The sequence below is a fragment of the Anopheles marshallii genome, chromosome 3 (genome assembly GCF_943734725.1).
Source record: "Anopheles marshallii chromosome 3, idAnoMarsDA_429_01, whole genome shotgun sequence".
Lineage (NCBI taxonomy): Eukaryota > Metazoa > Arthropoda > Insecta > Diptera > Culicidae > Anopheles > Anopheles marshallii.
Window position 1 is genome coordinate 64,996,931 of NC_071327.1, and position 18,853 is coordinate 65,015,783.

The window sequence follows — 18,853 nt, forward strand, 5'->3', positions numbered from 1 at the left end:
TTCGTTTTGTAGTATTTCCCGTTTATATCCTTATGCCGGGTTAGTGGCTTCCTGTTTGCGGTGGTTTACTTTCGTGTTTGTATATATAAATATATATGCTCATATAAAAATGGATTTACTATCGTTTACGTTTTCTGTGTGTGTGTGAGGGAGGGGCTTAGGGGGCATTGCATTTTTCCATCTCACTAGAATGGAGGAGACCCCCCTTTTCACTATTATCTGTTTTGGCCGATTGTGTCGAAATACAAAGCATACCAACGTAAAGGTATTGCTCAAACGTTTTAGCAAAATATTTCAGGACATCAACAGGGGAGGGAAAACAAAGTATCAGAGCGGGTGGCCCCCCGTTTTTCACGCCGCTCTAGTAGCTAATGCCTCGGGCGATAAAGGTAGAAGATAACAATTTCATTCCCTTATCTAAATTCAATATCCTTGTCCTTAACAATTTTCCTACTTTTGTTTTCTAATCGCACCATAAACAAGCTGTTTTTAATGTATTTCTTCTCTTCTTCTCTTCATCAATATGATTTATACAAATACTTATGTACAGTTTGTGATCTGATATTCAACGGTTAAATTTTTCTATTTACACTCTATTTCAAAATAATTCGTCCAGTGTTTGCAAAGCTTTGAACAGTTAGACCTTTCGTGTCGGGAACAGGACGAAAGCAAAAACAAACCGGAATAAGACAAGTGACAGCTGAACCATGCAAAGTGGCATGGAACGAAACACATGCAGTTCGCTGCTCGGTCGAAAGTTCAAAGGAGCAAGATTTCACAACGTAGGGAGTGCAAAAGGAAGGAATTAAACAAAAGGTACTAAATAATATACAGTGGAGCACCGATTATCCGTGCCCATCGGGAATCGACGCTTGCCGGATAGTCGTATCCGACACGGATAACAGGCAGATTTCCTGTTTTATGATAAAAATTAGCGTATCATGGGTAGGGCTTTTTTATTGTATAATTTATGTTTCCTGTGCGTTTTATTGTTGTACTGTTAAAAGAAATTGCAGTAGGCTTTTTTTTAATTTGAGCCCCTTTTTTGTTATAAAAATTGGGGTGGGCCTTTTAATTCTTCCATCAACTGCATACTGCAGGGATTGGGTCAAATTCATTTTGTAACTTTCATTTATGAACTGCACGAGTGATCAGACAGCCGGTCAACACGTTCATCGCCGTGACATAAATCGCAATATTTACCGTGGGGCCACTGTCAAAGCTTACTTAACTTTTTGTATAGCATATCGCACGAATTCGGGCGATGCAACCATTACCATTAACAGCACTCAAGTAAAGCCAGATAATCGGCACTCAACTGTATATATATATTGTTATATATGTACTTTCATAGCGAAAATAAATACTTCTACCATCTGTTTCAAATTTCATTTGTGCGTATGTATATGATTTGCATTCCATTTTGTTACCGAAAACACCGCCCGATCACTGTCGCACAGGTCTACTATCCCATATTTACCCTGCATGTAAGAAGAAACGAAAAGCTGTTCGGTGTGTTTGTTTTTTAACGATTCATTTATAATTTAGCAACTTCTCGAAACCGGTGCATTGTCCCACAATAGGGGGAAAAACACGCGCTGGAATTGGCGCAGCACGTTTGTTTCGTTTAACTCTTACGTTCTAAATAACCGGCGATCGGTAACAGCAGTGTGTGATCATCAACATTTATGCACACGCGATCATGGATCATACACAATGCCACCTCCGCTGGTACTATCCACCCCGGGGTTGGATATAGTGCTTTATTGCCGCGCGAAAGCTGTCGACAATTACGCTCAATAAGCCAGCCGGTTCCTATATGTATGCAGTTTACTGGTAATAAGCCTAGCGCAACGATTTCGATTGGAATTATTGAAGCTCATTTTCTGTTTTGCAGCACATGCCGGCTAGGAGTTGCATGCTTTACACCCTTTTGAAAGGAGACACTTTGAGACGAAAACAAACAAAACTGTTTTAAATAAGCGAACATTGCAAAGAAGGAACAACGTAATGAAATGCCTTTCCCTTCCTGAGAAGCGATGATGGTTTCGGCAAACGGGCAAACATTTGCCCGTGACTTATATCGACAATATCAAGAGAGGACAATGATAAAATGATTAAAATGAATCAATCTTTTTGTCAGCTCTATGCGATGCTGTGCTTAAAAAATACATTAAAAGTAGCAAAACCTTTCGGCGTGTTTCGTTCTATAGCGGAAATTGGGACAGACTTCGAAGAGAGTAGCTTCTCTTTATCCTTGTCCAAAAGAAGAGCGTATCCGTGTAACAATATCGATAATCTCGAAACCCACTCTGATACGATATATCCATTTATCGGGATCGTATTGTAACGGGTTGGCTTTTATAGGATTGTTCGATAAATCCATTATTATGGTGGATTTTTTGTTGTTGCCTGGCTGATACTAACTGTTGTGCATGTATATGCGGCGGATCACTGCTTGTTATAAACACTGTCACTGTTGTATTAACTTCCCTACAACTTTTGCATTCAATATGCTTCGAAGTTCTAGCGTACATTAAGCACATACACATACATAAAGAAGAACCGCCAACAAAACGTCTCCATCATTCACTTTTCCCTATCTCTTCACCCTTCTCCCGCAACCGACCCCTAATTGTCTATATCTATTTAATTTGTGCCTACACTAACCTATGCATTAAGGGGGCGCATTTAAAAAGAAAATAATGTGAACATAATCTTATGACACTAGGCTTATAAATACGCAGTTTGGAAAACAAGACACAGTTGCAAGAGAGAAATGAAAACAAGGAAAACCTGTACGCTTACAATAATGGCTCGCTTGGAGGAATGCGTGCCCCAAAATGGATGAAAATCGGAAAACCGAGCATCGGAGCATCGTGATGAATGTTTTAAATTACGATTTAAGTAAGCATAGTCTGATGTGTACCCTTCATTTGCTTGGTGCACGCCTCCGCAGCACTATGAACAGTACCAGATGGGACCAACATGATTTACGTTGGAACCGTTGTCAATTTAGTCATTGCTTATACGTTTCCCAGGAACCAAGTCCGCACAGGGCGCAAAATCAGCAGAGGATCAATTAAGTTCTTATGGGCACCAAGCAATGAATTCCACACGTATGGGGAATTGTTCTATACGTGAAAATATGTTAATGGGGCGATATGTTAAGCACATAACACGTCCACTGAATGGGAAAATACATAAGGAAAATATTAATAAGAGGATAGCTTTTGTTGGTAGCTCTAAACTAAACTAGTAACGAAAAATAGGTAAAAGCACACCAACAGGTCGATCTGATCTCGTGGACTACACCATCACACCACTGTACTCCTATTGTAGCTGCCCCTGCTGCTGCTGCTGCTGCTGCTGCTACAGCTGTATATCCACCATATGTGCCTGCCTTTGCTTAAAACAGCCCACAGTCCTTAAGATTATTCTTGATGATCACATCCGAGACGGCATCGAACACGAACTGAATGTTGCTGGTGTCGGTGGCGCACGTTAGGTGGGTGTAGATTTCCTTCTGATCTTTTCGTCTGTTTAAATTTTCGAACTTCATCCGGATGTAGCTGGATGCTTCCTCGTACGTGTTGGAACCTGCAACGGAGCGCATGGTTGATTAGTGTTATCTCATTTGTCACCACGCCAGATCGAAGCGCCTATCTTACCGGTGTACTCTGGAAAACAGATTGTCAACGGCGATCGTACGATCTTCTCTTCGAACAGATCCTTCTTGTTGAGGAACAGTATGATGGACGTTTCGACGAACCACTTGGAATTGCATATCGAATCGAACAGCTTCATCGATTCGATCATACGGTTCATTTCTTCGTCCTCTGCAAGCACCAAATCGTATCCTGGAAATGGTGTTCAAAAACGGTTTGGAACATTAGTTGCTGTTTGTGTACAATGCGCACGTCTGCTGCCACATACCCGATAATGCCACACAGAATATAATGGCCGTAACACCTTCGAAGCAATGTATCCACTTCTTTCGCTCCGATCGCTGGCCACCGACATCGAACATTCTGCAACACAAAAAAATGGATATTGAACCGGTTAGTTAACATTATGCTGTTCAGTTTTGTCGCGCACTCAAAAAAAAAAAAACACTCACTTGAAATGTATGGACTTAAAGCTAAAGTGTGTCTCCACGATGCCGGTCGTTTTGACGCGCGTTCGCAGTACATCCTGCTGCGTCGGGATGTAGTTCTGCTGCGAGATACGATCGAGCGAATTCAGATAGTATGCGGCCGAATCGTTTAGCTGATATTCGCGGGAACGCCCGAAGCACTGCTGCACGCCCGGGTCGGTCCACAGTTTCTTCATCAGCGCGACCAGCTCCGGTGTCAGCTCGCCTTCCGCTTCCGTTGCCGATGCGTACGTGAAGAATTGGCGCGCGATATCCGTTTTGCTCGGGTCGGCAAAATCGATCCGCAGCTGCCCCATCGCCCGAATGATCGCCATCAGGCTCTGTATGGTGTTGCTGTACACGACCGGCCGATATTGTTCGCATTCCTCCAGCGAGTAGCCAGTTTCGTGTATGATTTTCATCTGTTTTACGATCGTAGATTTGCCCGACTCGCCCGCTCCTGAAAAGGGGAGGTGTAAGGAAGAAAGGAAAGAATAAGTCAAAATGCACTTCTAACACGTAGGTTATCGATCAAATGGACGCAAATTTTCATCTAAACATCAATTGAGAAGGTCTGGGAAGGTGGTGGTCTGTGGGCACACAAGCGCACGCCACGAACCAAACGACAGAATAAATGAATTTGATCTCATCTGAAACAGTCAAAGTCAAGAGGAACCGTGGACGAGGCATTAAAACAACCGCATCATTATTACGGGTCACCATGGTCAATCTTGTAAGATTGGCATCGTGTGTGTGTGTGTGTGCGTGTGTAGATCGGAGTCTATCGACAAGAATCTGATGATTCACGCTTCAGGCCGGTGGGAGCGTGTCAAGTAAAAATCAAGAACCAGCGTTTGTTGACTAGTGCTGTGAAAGTGTGATCGAGCGTGATCTTTCGTGTGCTCCGATGGCAAATAACAATTGACTTCTGGTGGTAAGTGAAGTCCAAGGACATGCAAGCCCTTAGCAGATTATTCGTTGTTTGTTATTTTTTCCCGAGAGAATATGTTGTTATTCTTGCAGTTTTGAGAATATTTAAGTTTAAAGGAACTTCAATAAAGAGGCGAATAGAAAAAGATTCACTAACTTCTGAAGCTCCTTATTTTAGAAGCTAAAATACGTAAATCTGCTACAGAGCTCTTTGATCCTGCAAAGATTTGCGGATCGTTCGATCATCCTCGTCCAGAAGAGAGCTTCCGAGTCATCCATTCGGTTTAAAGATTCTTTCAGATTAATGAAGCGGAATCAGATCCATCCAGCAACTAATTCTTGCATGTGATTGTGCAACTTCTTAAAAGGAGGTTTAAGTGCAATTTTCGCTTTAATTTGATAACGCGTAACAACATTTTCCCAGCCATCCGGTCGCTTTGATTGACAGTAAACGTAAATGCTGCGATAAGATTTGGAGGAAGCCATTCTTGGAACTTTTTATGAAAACAAAAAAACGATGACGGGAATCAATAATAAGGACAAATGAGGATTTTATGTGTTGGAAACACATTTCCTCTCAACCATCGGATTGTGGAATGCAACACAGCTTGTTAAATACATTCAACAAAACATTCGCTTTGATTAATTCAGATGGATAGAGGATGAAGATGACACTCGTTGATGCAATAATAAATGCCAAATTTATTATATGTTTGCTCCATAAAACAAATTTTGATAAGGAAACAACGGGCACTGTAATCATTCGGGCGAAATGTGCAATGAATACATGAAGCTGTTTATAGTTGAGCATAGGGAAAAAGTCTCCACAAGGGCAATAACTTCTGGAGTTGATTGAGGTTTTACCTTAACCTAAGCGAGTACAGCCGAATAAAGCTGTCTTTCGAATAACTACCTTCTGCCCAAATGCCCAATAAATTGCGAGGGTTTAGCCGATGGTGTAAAAAGTTGATTAGGACGTGGAAAGAATAAATGCGTAATTACGAAAGGCGTACATCAAAAACGAAACGCCGACACCTCCAAACCCAACACAAAAAGGAAGTGAACAGTTTCGTCCAAATTTGCATACCATCGTTTCCGTTTGTGGAAGAATTTTTTGTGTTTTTTGTTGAAACGAAATGACCCATTGTGACATTCGAGCCGATTGCGCGAGGGCCAAATGCCAAAATCTTTAATCGAAACATACGTTAATGGCCATGACTGGTCACATGCGATAACGGGATTAATACAAAGAGTTGAAACAACTGTTGGGTAAAACTGATTCAGATTCATTCATCTGAATGAATGGATCCGCAAAGATTCATCAATCTTGGGGATCTTGCGGAATCATGGATCTTTATAGGGATCTTGAGATCTTTAAAGGGATCTGATCATGAACTTGGGGCGTCGGTCCGGTGGACCTCTTGCGGCTGTTGTGTCGATTAAGAAGATCATGATCTTGAAGAATCATGAACCTTTTGAGAGTAGACTCGTGATTTGAATGACTCTTCGCAGAAGATTCATTAAGCACAAACACTAGTTGAAATGCAGGTAGCTCCTACATTTCGGAACTTGTTTTGTTACTGAGAGTTGTAGAAACGGCACTCCTTTTCAATATAATTGTTTATTATATCTTCTTCTTCTACGTCTGTTTAATATTCAGTTTCCAAATTCATTGTATTGAGCCTTTACTCCACAACCTTCAAATATACGAGACAGATCCCCGAGATACTCCTGATATATGCGGATGTCTTGGAACTAGCTTTATATTTTATCATATACATTATAGCACGTAATATTAAATGCTATAAATTAATAGCCATGTTTCTCCCAAAAAAAAAAACAACACCAAAACAGTAACGATCACTTATCCTGTCATGTACCAATAATAATCTGATGCAAAGATCAACGGAACACCGGTTAGACAACCGTTCGGACCACATGTCGTACAAGAAAAAGTAAATCGTTTCGCACATCATTATCGCGCTACTCACGCCCGCCTTCGGTGGTGACGCGTGGTTTGTCGGTCGACACTACATTTTCGATACATTGCCGTTGTTTGCACACCGGGTGGCCGATAAAAGCGAAACGCTTTCCTATCAAACCACACATTTCACATATCAGCGATCAGTGGTTTTGTCTTCCTTTTTGCCACCAAACAGCCCTTTTTTTTGTTGCTGATTGAGGTGGTCGTTGTTTACCACGGACGATGGACAGCATTTTGTGTGCTGCATGTCTACAACGCCGGAACACGTGTTGGTGGGTGGTGAACCCGTCGCTCTGACCTCCCCCGGAGGGGGACATCCTTTCGCCCATCGTCGTTATATCGTTTTCTCTTCCTGTCCCCGTTAACTCCACAGCATATTCGACCTCGTTCGACTTTTATTTTTTGCACACATCTATCGAAACTAGCGTTACGAGAGAGAGAGAGAGTGAGAGTGTGTGAGAGTACGAAAGAGACTGCAAACCGGGGGACATGGTGTTGATGGTTAACTTTAAGCTAATGATGGCGTGATCATCGGTTAAGGAGAAATAGTAGACTAACAGCGGATACTGCACTTTTTCTTGCAATTTTTTGTTTGCAACGACCGGATGCACAAGACAGAGAGGAAGCTGGCAACATGCCTGCCAACACGCTTGCATCAATCGTGCTTGATTTATATTATGGTGTAATACGCGCCCGAGGCACCGATCATGGACGAGTCCCCCCCTGGTGCCTTGTCAGGGCACTGATTTACGATCAAGTAAATCGTTTTTATCAAAATATGGAAGACTGATCGTGAGTTAATGTTAAAGGGAGTAGTACATTCCGGTGAATCGTTTTTGAACTACAAAAACTAATGTTTTGCCTGCCTCTTGCAACTATAACAATAAGGTATTACAAGCGAACACTAAAGAAAACTCCGGCAAAGTGTAGCCTGCCCCCAGTTAAGATACGTTTGGTGTTTGTTTTTCCTAAACACAGTGACAAACACACTGCCTGAACACTCGGTAATGTGCATCAATAGCAGTAAAAAAAAAAATAAACCAAGTCAGTTTAATTGATCACCATTGAGCAAATGAAATGAATGTGCAATTTAGACCGTTATGCACAGCGCTTTTCCAAATGGTGTTCAAAGCAAACGGCTCGAATGAATAGAAAAGAGTTTGCACACACCGGGCATACATTAATTCAATGACCATCACCCACCAGCCACAGGAGGGCACAACACGTGTCGTGGATCATTTGCAAAAAAAAAGGTTTTTTTTTGTGCGGTGCTGGAGTAAAGGAAATGTATGAACGAGCATTAAGTAATTGATGGGCCATCCCGCACCCGAATAGGCCTGGCGGGCGCGGGACCAACACAATTTCCATCGGTCACGCACTTTACTTCCAATTAACTATTCACTTCTAAAAAAAAGGAATATTGAAACCTGGTGCCGAACGTGAAAAGCAACATGGGCCAAAAGGTAAATAGATTGAAATTGAAGCATTCGCAAGAAGGAGAAAAGTGTTCAAAATATTGCGAGGAAAATAAATGCAAAACGATGTTATAGGGTTCTTTAAATGAAAAAATAACGCAAATGCCTATCACAACAAGTGCAGCACATGACATTTCAACGGCCTTAGAAAACACCACAATCTCAGCAGGCATAGTTCAATTCAATGCACATGATATCACAATGGCAGCGTAGTTTACCACCACACCCGTACGACGGTAGAAGAGAAGTACGATCCGAGGAGTATAAACGTGTCCTAGGATGGATTTTCACAGCCAGATGTTGATTGTTGGTAACATTTACTGTATTGTTAATTAAATAAAGCATATTCAATTAGATAAATGCTGTAAATATGTATTCGGATCAAAACAAACATGGTTTGGTTGTCAAAATCCTTCTCAGAACGCGTTTATACTGGTCAGATCGTACTCGGCTGATACCGCCGTATGGGTTTTGTGATAAGCTGTGCTGCGATTGTGATATCATGCATTGCACTTGGATTGAACTATGCCTGCTGAGGTTGTGGTGTCTTCTAAGACCGTTGAAATATTAAATGGACTTGTAGTAGGCGCTTGTGTTGTCCTGTTATCTATAAAACCCTGTATCGTACAAGAGAAAATAGTTGGACAACTAATATCTATTTATAGCGAAGGCAATTAAGCGATAACCTACAGTATTGGGTAAAGAAAACGGCAAAACACGTACCAGTTGCTTGCTCCAATGACTCATTGGCACAAAACCCAAAGGTGATAAAATGTACTACCACCACCACACCCGTGCACTGAATGCCCCCGGTGTAATTGCTGATAAAGTTTTCTTTTCGTCTTTGTTGGGAAGAACAACCAAATTCAACTTTTGAACCTTCGCAGCGTTCTGGTTGGTAAAGGAATTTCGCTACAACGATTGCGAAAAGTCAAAAAGGCGAACGAGTGCACGATCGTGTCCGGGCATCGTTATGACACAATCCTTTTCCCTTTCAGCGCATGGCATCACACCGAAGAATGCAACCCAAAAGCACACAGCACAGCGGCCAAGCGGGGAAGAATGAGTTGATACGATTATCGCCACCAGTTGCTGATGGGTGCGATGATGTCATGACGGCGGTGCGACAAACGGTTTCACACCCCGGCCGTCGTACAATCACAAAACACATTAATGTAAAGCTGAACCAGCTTTACGAAATTACTGTTCTGCTAGTAGCGCTCGGCAAGTATTAAGGAATGTTGGTCATTTGCTTTGCTGCAGGTAAAAACTAATCGTTACACTGCAGGGCGTCTTTTGATGACAGGATGATTGACAGAGTTGGGTCCGCAAATTGGTCCCACACTCAGTCCCAGGTGATCTGCGAATGTTATTACATTAATTATAGTTGGAACTCCCTTCAAAAATTAAAACTTGTTAAATTTGTAACATAAAGAGGGCACAAAACTCAACGATTGAGTTATTGCGATTAATGATACACAAAAGCTTCAAAAAAACCCAAAACTTAATAGCGCATTCCACCACGCTTCAACAATTTACACCCGATAACACACACGCCATTTTTCTGCTTGTGGTTTTTGCGTGCAAATCCAAACGCTATCCCCGCCGATCGGCAACGGTTGCTTTACAAATTAGTCATGCTAATTGGCCACAGAAGTTACGATGAGGGTGACAAACAGCAGGGCTGTTCACTTTTTTCGTTCCACTGTGAATGAATGGGCGAATGAATGAATTTTCCTCTTTATTTGTCTAACAATTGGTTAAGCAAACAACCGGGCACAGCCTTCTGCCAGCCGACGATGACCCCGTCGAGACTTACACCCAAGGGGAAGGGTGAACGTGTGTGTGTGTGTGTATGTAATAATCGTCATGCATTTTACAGTTCTTCTCAGTTCTCTCGCTGTAAGTAGTACACGACGCGATTCATCACCACCCCCGAGCGTCTGATCTTCACAGCAAGGGGTGAGAGAGTTCTTTGGAGGCTGACTCATCGTAACGGAGCGGGAAGACCGTTGTAATGCAAACGGGTGCTTCTGGTCTGGAGGCGCCACTCGAAGACTCAGCGCTGTAATTAGCTGCGTGTAGGGTAAACACACGTACTGAAGCATCCTTGGCCGGGAAGTGGCGGCATATAAGCAGTATTTGCAGTAAACTACCACCAAAAGGGAAAAAGTAGTAGGAAAAATACTTTTTAACTCTTTTGAGTGTCAACTTTGCCGTATCAACTGCATCAAAAGATCATAGGCCACACCGTTTCAAAGTGACAGACCTCGTAGAAATTATGAATTTCAAACAAGTTTACAAAATTGAAGGACAATTTCACTCAAAAACGGTTTATCCAATTTGAATTTAGTTGAAGGAATTTTATTTTTGTATTTATTTTCAATTTTATTTAGCTAAGTAGCCATTTTGATCTCTTCGGCCTAAGCTCTTGTTGTACCTTTTTGTATAAAAATGAGACTGTTTATTTATACTAAAATGTTTTTATGTTGGCAACTTTATCAAAAGATTCCACGTACGATAACAGCAAATGTATCGGTGTACAAGGGAAAAATGCTAATTTTATTCCAACACCAACGGTGCGGCCTTTATAATGTCCACCGATCAGTAAGTTGCCACGCTGCATCTCGTACACCGTGTGCGGAAGGAGTTCCCCAAATGTAGGCCAAAACATGAATGTTTGTAGCCGGAAAATGGAAGAATAAACAGAATGGAGTTATCTTTAGAAAACCCCTTTCAAGAATCTCCCTTTTCCTCTCTCGCATTCTCAGTGAGTTCTGCACTAACTTCATTTTTAGGATCATTTGTTTTAAAAGCTGCGAAACGGATCAAGATCTTTTTTTTTTAATATTATCGGAAGATAAATGGAAAATATACCGGAGTGAAGAATGTTTAAAAATTTGAAACTACCACATCCATCCACTTAATATTTAATACTCCAAAGTCATTTAAACAACCATCGCCTACCGAAATAATGCGCATTGATCGCGGTGCAAAACTAAAGTCCAGTAGTGCTGATCACTTTCACCGGTTGATGGTGCACTTCCGATGCGCAAATATTAATTGAAGCAAGTTCATTGAAATGCAGTTCAATCAAACGGACGATCATACTACGAAGCCGCAGCTGTTTGGAGCTAGTGCTAGTGGCCGGGCTTTCATCCACGGGCCACGGGGTAGAGACAGTACGAAAATAAATCCACCGTCGACCGTAGAAGCATTTGGCGTTACCGTTCGAGCTGCACACAACATTTAGCGAAACCAAATAAAACCGTTCACTTTCCGTCTGGAACAGTAGCAGGGGGGGAGGGGTTGAGAGCTAATGTTTGGTTTTTTGGCCATACCGGAACCTTAGCTTAGCCGAGTTGTGTTTCTGTCTATTAGTGATGCGCGGGTGAACCTACTGGATCTAGTGGACCTATTAGACCTACTGAACCTATGAAGATCCGCCTACAACTCGAACTCGTTGCACCTACCGGAATCATTGCGCTTACTCGACCTTCTGGACTTACTGCACCTACTGGACATACTAGACCTGCTGGACCTACTGGACCTACTGAACCTGCTAGACTTACTGGATCTGTTGAACCTAATGGAATTACTAGACTTACTAAACCTACTAGACCTGCGGTACCTAATGAACTTCGACTCGACTCCAACCCGAACTCGTTGTACCTACCGGAATCATTGCACTTACTCGACTTTCTGGACTTACTTAACCTACTGGACATACTAGACTGGACATATTAGATCTTACTGGACATACTAGACCTGCTGGACCTACTGGACCTACTGCACCTACGGAACCTGGACTTTTTTACCTGCTGAACCTACTGAACTTACTAAACTAACTGGACCGACCGGACTTATTAAACTTACTTCGACCTGACTCTAACCCGAACTCGTTGCACCTACCGGAATCATTGCACTTACACGACCTTCTGGACCTACTGCACCTACTGAACCTGAACTTTTTTACCTGCTGAACTTACGGAACTTACTAAACTAACTGGACCGACTGGACTTATTAAACTTACTTCGACCTGACCTGATCCGAACTCGTTTCACCTACCGGAATCCTTGCACTTACTTGACCTTCTGGGCTCAATGTTCAATGTCTGTAGACTCCCGGGTTACTGAACCCACTGGACCTACTGAACCTGGACTTGTTGAACCTGCTGAACCAAATGGACTTACTGGACCTAGTGGGCCTAATGAACTTACTTCTACCCGATTCCAACCCGAACTTGGATCGGAGTCGCTTATGGGTCCTTGCAGCCATGGGAATCATTGCACCTACTGAACCTACTTCTACCTACGCATCAACCCGAACTCGTTGCACGCTCAGTTCCGACTTTGACGAATTCGATTACGACTTTAACCCGCTGCACACCCGGGTCGGAATCGATTCCGATATCCGGAAATAAATCCTTCAACCCATCACTACTGTCTACCCAGTCTTCAATGGACAATTAAAGGCCGTTCGCTATTCGTTGTATTTCCCTTGCTTCAGGCACCGATCAATCTTCAGGTGATCTTCACCTACCTTTACCGGTGATTGGGTGATCTTCACCGATTCGATCGTAATTGAACTGGAACTTTTGTTTTTTTTTTTTTAATTCATGAAAAACGATCTGGCCGCATTGCCTTTGAACTGGATCTTTATGCAATCAAAATTACCGTAATTTATGGATTATACTTGGCTTGATTTTAGATATTACCTTCAGCTTTTTGTTGCGATAGGAATAAAATTTCGTATCAATTCCAGAGTCGGGCGTTATAAACTTTATAAACGTTATAAACTCCGGCTTAAAGATGGTTCGATAAAGCGTGAAACATTTCCGTTAGAGGTGTACACACATCTTCTTGAATCTTTCTTTCGCTTTAAAGTGCACATATTTTTTTCGTTCTCTCTCCATCGTAATCTGAACGATTCCGGTCCGTTCATCTTCAGGAAACATATTCCCTTTTCTGGTGCGATGTGCTGATGTTTTTGTGTGTTTTCTTTACTCATGTGGTTTTTTCTTCTTCTTTTGTTTCGCCAGAAATTGCGGAACCCACACGCCACACAGGAAATAATGGACGCTATTCATTTGGGGGGGTGATGATTCGCGTGGCCCACGCGAATTCTATTCGATACATGTGGTGGTGTGCGTTGGGTTTAAATCTTCTCTGCCCTTGTTTGAAGTTGCCTACTACCCGTGTAACGATTATCTTCTCCTAGTTGCACGCGTCAGCGTCTACAACATCATGTTTTCCCCATGCCTGCCTGCCCATTACTCATGCTGTTCCCGAGAATTTGTGGCCACCATTTATCGGTTACATTCATCATCTTCTTTTTTTCGTGCGCAAACAGTGCAACCCCGCAACACGAGTGTGAATTTGACGATCGTTTCTGCATGCCAGATGATGATGAACACTGTAACTCATGTGCTGTCCGAGATGATACTCGCGATCGTTATTTTCACGTGCATAATCGAATGGATTGTTCGGGTTAGAAGGGAGTCCCCGGCAAGAATGCACACCCGTATGCACTTTTCTCCGTAAGAGATGTACTAGAGAGTCGCCCGGCCGATCGATACCATCAACCGTGGGGTGACCTCGTACCAACAGGCATTCGTTAGCTTCAACACATCGCATCAAGATGTTGAGACGTGCGCGCGAGAGTAAGACCGGGTACGATCGCACGTTTAATAATGAAATTGTAACGAGAGCATTTTTTTACGATCGAGACTAACTGCTGCTATTTCCGTCCAGAAAGCTGGCAAATGTAAACACAAGATGTGCCTTTCTGGGTGAGAGAGGAAAAAAAAGACCAAAAAAAAAAAAACAGAACGCTCCAGAGCTAAAGATCTCATTGATGGCCGTAATGTTTGTGTAACTGTCTGTATAACGATTTTCGAAACAGCAAATAGGCGAATGGGGATTGCTTTTTTTATGGCGATAAATGTTGGAAGCATCGTGATCAAATCGTTGATCAGCTACGATCAATGCTTACTAAAATAAATATACAGGTAGTCCACGAAATGCTTCATTAAAAATGGACGGCGGTGAATACCTGGCTCGAACTTCCACCTGAGTTGAATTCGGATACTTTAAATTGCAGGTGAATTTACAGAATCATTCTAATAATTCTCAGTTATGGAGTCACTCAAGTCATCAGTCATCACCTTTCAAAAGAGTCATGCATCGACGGATGATCAAAGATTGATGAATCGTCATAGATTTAGTAAAAAATCTTCACAATCGGATCGGGATTATCATTTCTTCAAAAATATATAGCTCTTGGAGAATCTATGAATCCATGGGGATTCAAGAATCTATGAATCCATAGGGATTCAAGAATCTATGGACGAATCATGAAGGTACATGCTTCTTTGGGGATACATGGATCTCTAATAAAGAGTTCAAGGCCTACTAGTCCATGCCTTCTGGTTTACTAGACCTATTTAACCACGTAGCCGAATAGTCAGGTCCTTGATACAGGGGATTGATCCAGATGGGTGTTACGACCGGTCCTGTCCGAATTAAACAATCCGCGTTCCATTACCGTGTATATCGGTGCCTATATGTAATGTTCGATCAATCGTTTCTTGTCTACGGAAAAATTGAAAAAAGTGAACATATTTAAAAAGTGATGCGTTCTACAAAGTGTTCAGTAAACCCAAGGTAACTGATAACCCAAATCGCTGTGTATCGTTAAATACACGGAAAGTGCTTTGCCCATGTAAAAAGATAACAGTTCTAGTGCTGGCGAACTCGTGAAGCAACGCGTGACACGGCGCTTGCGATTGAAATTGGATCTGTCAAACGTTCATTCGCGTTCGTTAGCAATTCGCTCTTTAACCTCCGCGTCTGGAATCGGATGAAGCAGACATCAAAGCAGGCAAACGTTGCGTGCTGCAATCGACCGGAGGCAGAGAGACCGCCGCATGGAGCTGAAGATGATACGTGCGGACCGCCGGTCGTTCGACATCCGCCATGGACAGGAGCGGTTTGTGTGGCGCGCGTACACAATGAAAAAGAACCATCCCATCTTTCACACGACGCGCACGTACCCATCCGACGAAGGTGGTATTTTCTTCCATCCGTGCACGGGACGGACGGACACACGGATGCTTTTTAATGCCCGCAATATACAGCCCCTAGGGGCCCCAGAGCATGCTTCGATGCGAGCTGCTTTGCGATGGTATTGGTGGCGATCGGCACACACAACAGGGCGGGCGGTTCACATTTTCCATCCGTTAGTAACGCACACACGCACACCATCAAACGTGTACGATGCTTTGACGGGGAAAAAGTTCCAGAGCATCGCAGCATTATGCGAACGCGACACACACCCGTGTGCGTGTGTGTGTGTGTGCGTTTATTGTGCACACAAGAGGAAGAACGGCTCATATGTTGCGAATGAGATGAGATGATGTGTTTTTTTGTTTGTTACTGGAACAGTTTCAGTTGCTGTACTTTTTCGCTTAGAATTGACCAGTTGAACATGGATGACGTTTGACAAATGTGCGTTGAGGATGGAGCGATGCAACAAGAAAAAGGGAACGGGAAGATCCGTAACGGTCGCCCGACCGACCTTCCCAGAGGCAGCGAACACGGAAACCGGAAAAATAAGGGCTAACATTTACCTAAAAGCAACAGCTTCACCTCGCTGGCCGCCCTTTCACCATCGGCACGTAGCGCACGGTCAATATTTTTCGACCGCTCGATGGCTTCCTTATCTCTACTCACTGCACAACCCATTTTGATTTGATTTCAACCACACCGAAGCCGCGTCGCCAACAACACACAACACACCACTACCACTGCAACGCACGCACACACGCTTAGCACGGTGTTGCACGATTCTTTTTATTTTTTGTTGCTTCTGTTGCTCTTGTTTCTCCTCTTTCTTTTCCACAATAGGCGGCGTTTTTTTTTCGCTTCTTCTTCTTTGATTCGCTGCTCACTGAAACGCGTTTTTCCCTTTTTTTTCACTTCACTTTGGGAGCACTTTTCATCCGTCCGTTGATTTTTCTTCACGCAGTCGGAATTCGCTCTCGAAAATCAGCTCATCACAAACCAACCCAAGCCGCCGCAACTGCTGCTACTACCGTGCTGCACATTATACACAGGCTCCCACCGCACCTTTGGACCTTCCTTCGGCCGCTGTCGTACCGTTACTTCTTTGGCGTCAAACAAAACCACCCAAAAAAAAGGGAAGAAAAAAAGCTCGCACCACCCGCACAAGATATGATGATTTCACTTTTTTACACGCTTCTCTCCCGCGGTCAGACGACTCCCTCGCACAAACGGCCGATGGTAAAGATGACTTCCAAAAATTAACCACTTTCTAGGGGATTTACGTCGCCAGAAATTAAAGCAAGAAAAAAAGCACTCGCACCAAAAGTACCAAAGGTAGAAAATTAACACACGCGCGGCGACCACCTCGGCTATTCAACGCACAGTCAGCAATTTTGCGGATAAACTAGATTGTAACCCTTTTTCCGGCCACTTGTTGCACACGCACTTCTCTGCTGGAATGCAGATAACGCAGGTCTACGTCGTTCGAATGGTTGGGCGTTTCTTTGGGTGAATACCGCGGCTGTGTATCACTTCCGCCGCACATACACGCAACGAGCGTCGCAAAAAAACACACACTTCACTTCACTCGGGACCCTAAACTGCTTACAGCTCACACCATCGCTGGAACAACGCTTTGGCGATAAAGAGCTAATATTTGTGCGCTGGAACTATTTGCATTCACGCGCAACCGTTTGGATATGGACGGAAGCTATCGGGATTGGTGTTTAATTCAAAACCAGAACTCGAAATCTCGAATTGTGCTTTAGTTAAACAAAAACCGCACCAAGTAAATAGTGCCGCAACAAGATTTTCCGTTTTGCTAAGGGTGAATTGACGCGGCTCGAAAAACACACGCAGCACGCTCTTCGGTTAGAATGGAAATATCCCACATCTCCGCTTATCCGGGTTTCCAGCGTACGGCAGGCTGTCAAACTTCGGTTCAAAATCCAGGACGTTCGGGTTGCTTCGTGAAACGTCATTCGCATTCTTGTCCGGTGAAAATAGTGTAGCAATGGCATATTTGAACTTTGCACACCCGTTAAAAACAATTTTTTTGTAAATTATTATTTTTTTCCATCTCTACATTTGCTGATTTGAGTTTAAAGTTGTATATGCGATACTTATCATTGTTTATGAAATTTTCTTTCATGAGCCATACAATAATTTGTAATGTAAAATACTGTTTCCATTCATTAAATAATGAATATATATAAAATAAATGAATATATCGGGTAAATAAAGTCACAGAAAGCCAGAAACTGCAAGACCTAGACCTGTTCCTCCTAGCCTCTCCTCCTCCTGCATAGAAAATCTGTTCCTCCTCCAATCCTGTGCAAAATATGAAATTTTTACGCAAAATGTGAAAAAATGAGTCTACTCTTCAAGGAAAAATAAGGTCCTAAAACATCTATTGCTCCGACGGTAAAAGATGTACAGGCAGTCCACGAGATACACAGTATATAAACGATATTGCAACAGGATTCGACATACGCGAATCTTTCCTGGATTAGAGCGGTCCGGTATCACAGCGTATCACGCGGTCTGTCTGTACAATTTATGGACCAGTAAATCAGATGTTTCAAAGCTTCACAATTAATTAAGCTTACTTGTAGATTTTCAGCAAAGTACGCAAATTCTGTAGGAACCAATTAGCCTTGAAAACCGTCCAAACAGATCAAATTATGCAAGTTTTCTGTTGGATCAAATCTACAATTTGTATTATGTCCGTCACCAGACCTAATTATTCATTACGACTCAAATGAATGATAAATTGCATTTGAAATATTTTCTAAATTAACCGAATGACTGACTCCCGATTTGAAAGGATTGAACGACTCCAAAACTCGAAGTGTAGTATTCAACTCCGTTCCATAACCGATCTGACAACGACAGAAAATCAACAGTCCGGAAAGGATAAACGCAACACACACAATGTAGAAGTGTAAACAAGCTAGGCAGGCAAGGCATGATGGCTACCGAAAGTGTTGATAGAAAATAGTAATTCAGTAAAGAATCTACCTTCCACCCTGCCATAATATTCCCGCGTGTAATTTTGTCTCATTCCGGTGTCATACATACGGGTAAAGTTAATGTGAATGTTCGTGCACAACAGAAACACTTATGGTGCAGTTTCGGCTCAGTTTTGCCTTCATTCGCTTGTCGCAACCGCGGCCCTTTATCGCGTTCGAATCCGCCGGACAGATTAGACGTCGAGATCGGGTGAACATTGAGCAAGTGTGGTGAAATCGTTGTGAAAAAAGC

General features: G+C 42.7%; 1 protein-coding gene across 1 annotated transcript; it reads right to left on the minus strand.

Annotated features, from left to right (window-relative positions):
• Positions 1-3,409: 3,409 nt before the first annotated feature.
• On the minus strand, positions 3,410-16,302 carry LOC128715216 (G protein alpha i subunit). The gene is made up of 5 exons (XM_053810098.1): positions 16,156-16,302; positions 4,121-4,595; positions 3,937-4,031; positions 3,672-3,860; positions 3,410-3,600 (listed from the first exon to the last, which is right to left on the minus strand). The coding sequence occupies exons 1-5, from the start codon at positions 16,268-16,270 to the stop codon at positions 3,410-3,412; spliced, it is 1,065 nt and encodes a 354-aa protein (XP_053666073.1). The 5' UTR covers positions 16,271-16,302.
• Positions 16,303-18,853: the final 2,551 nt, after the last annotated feature.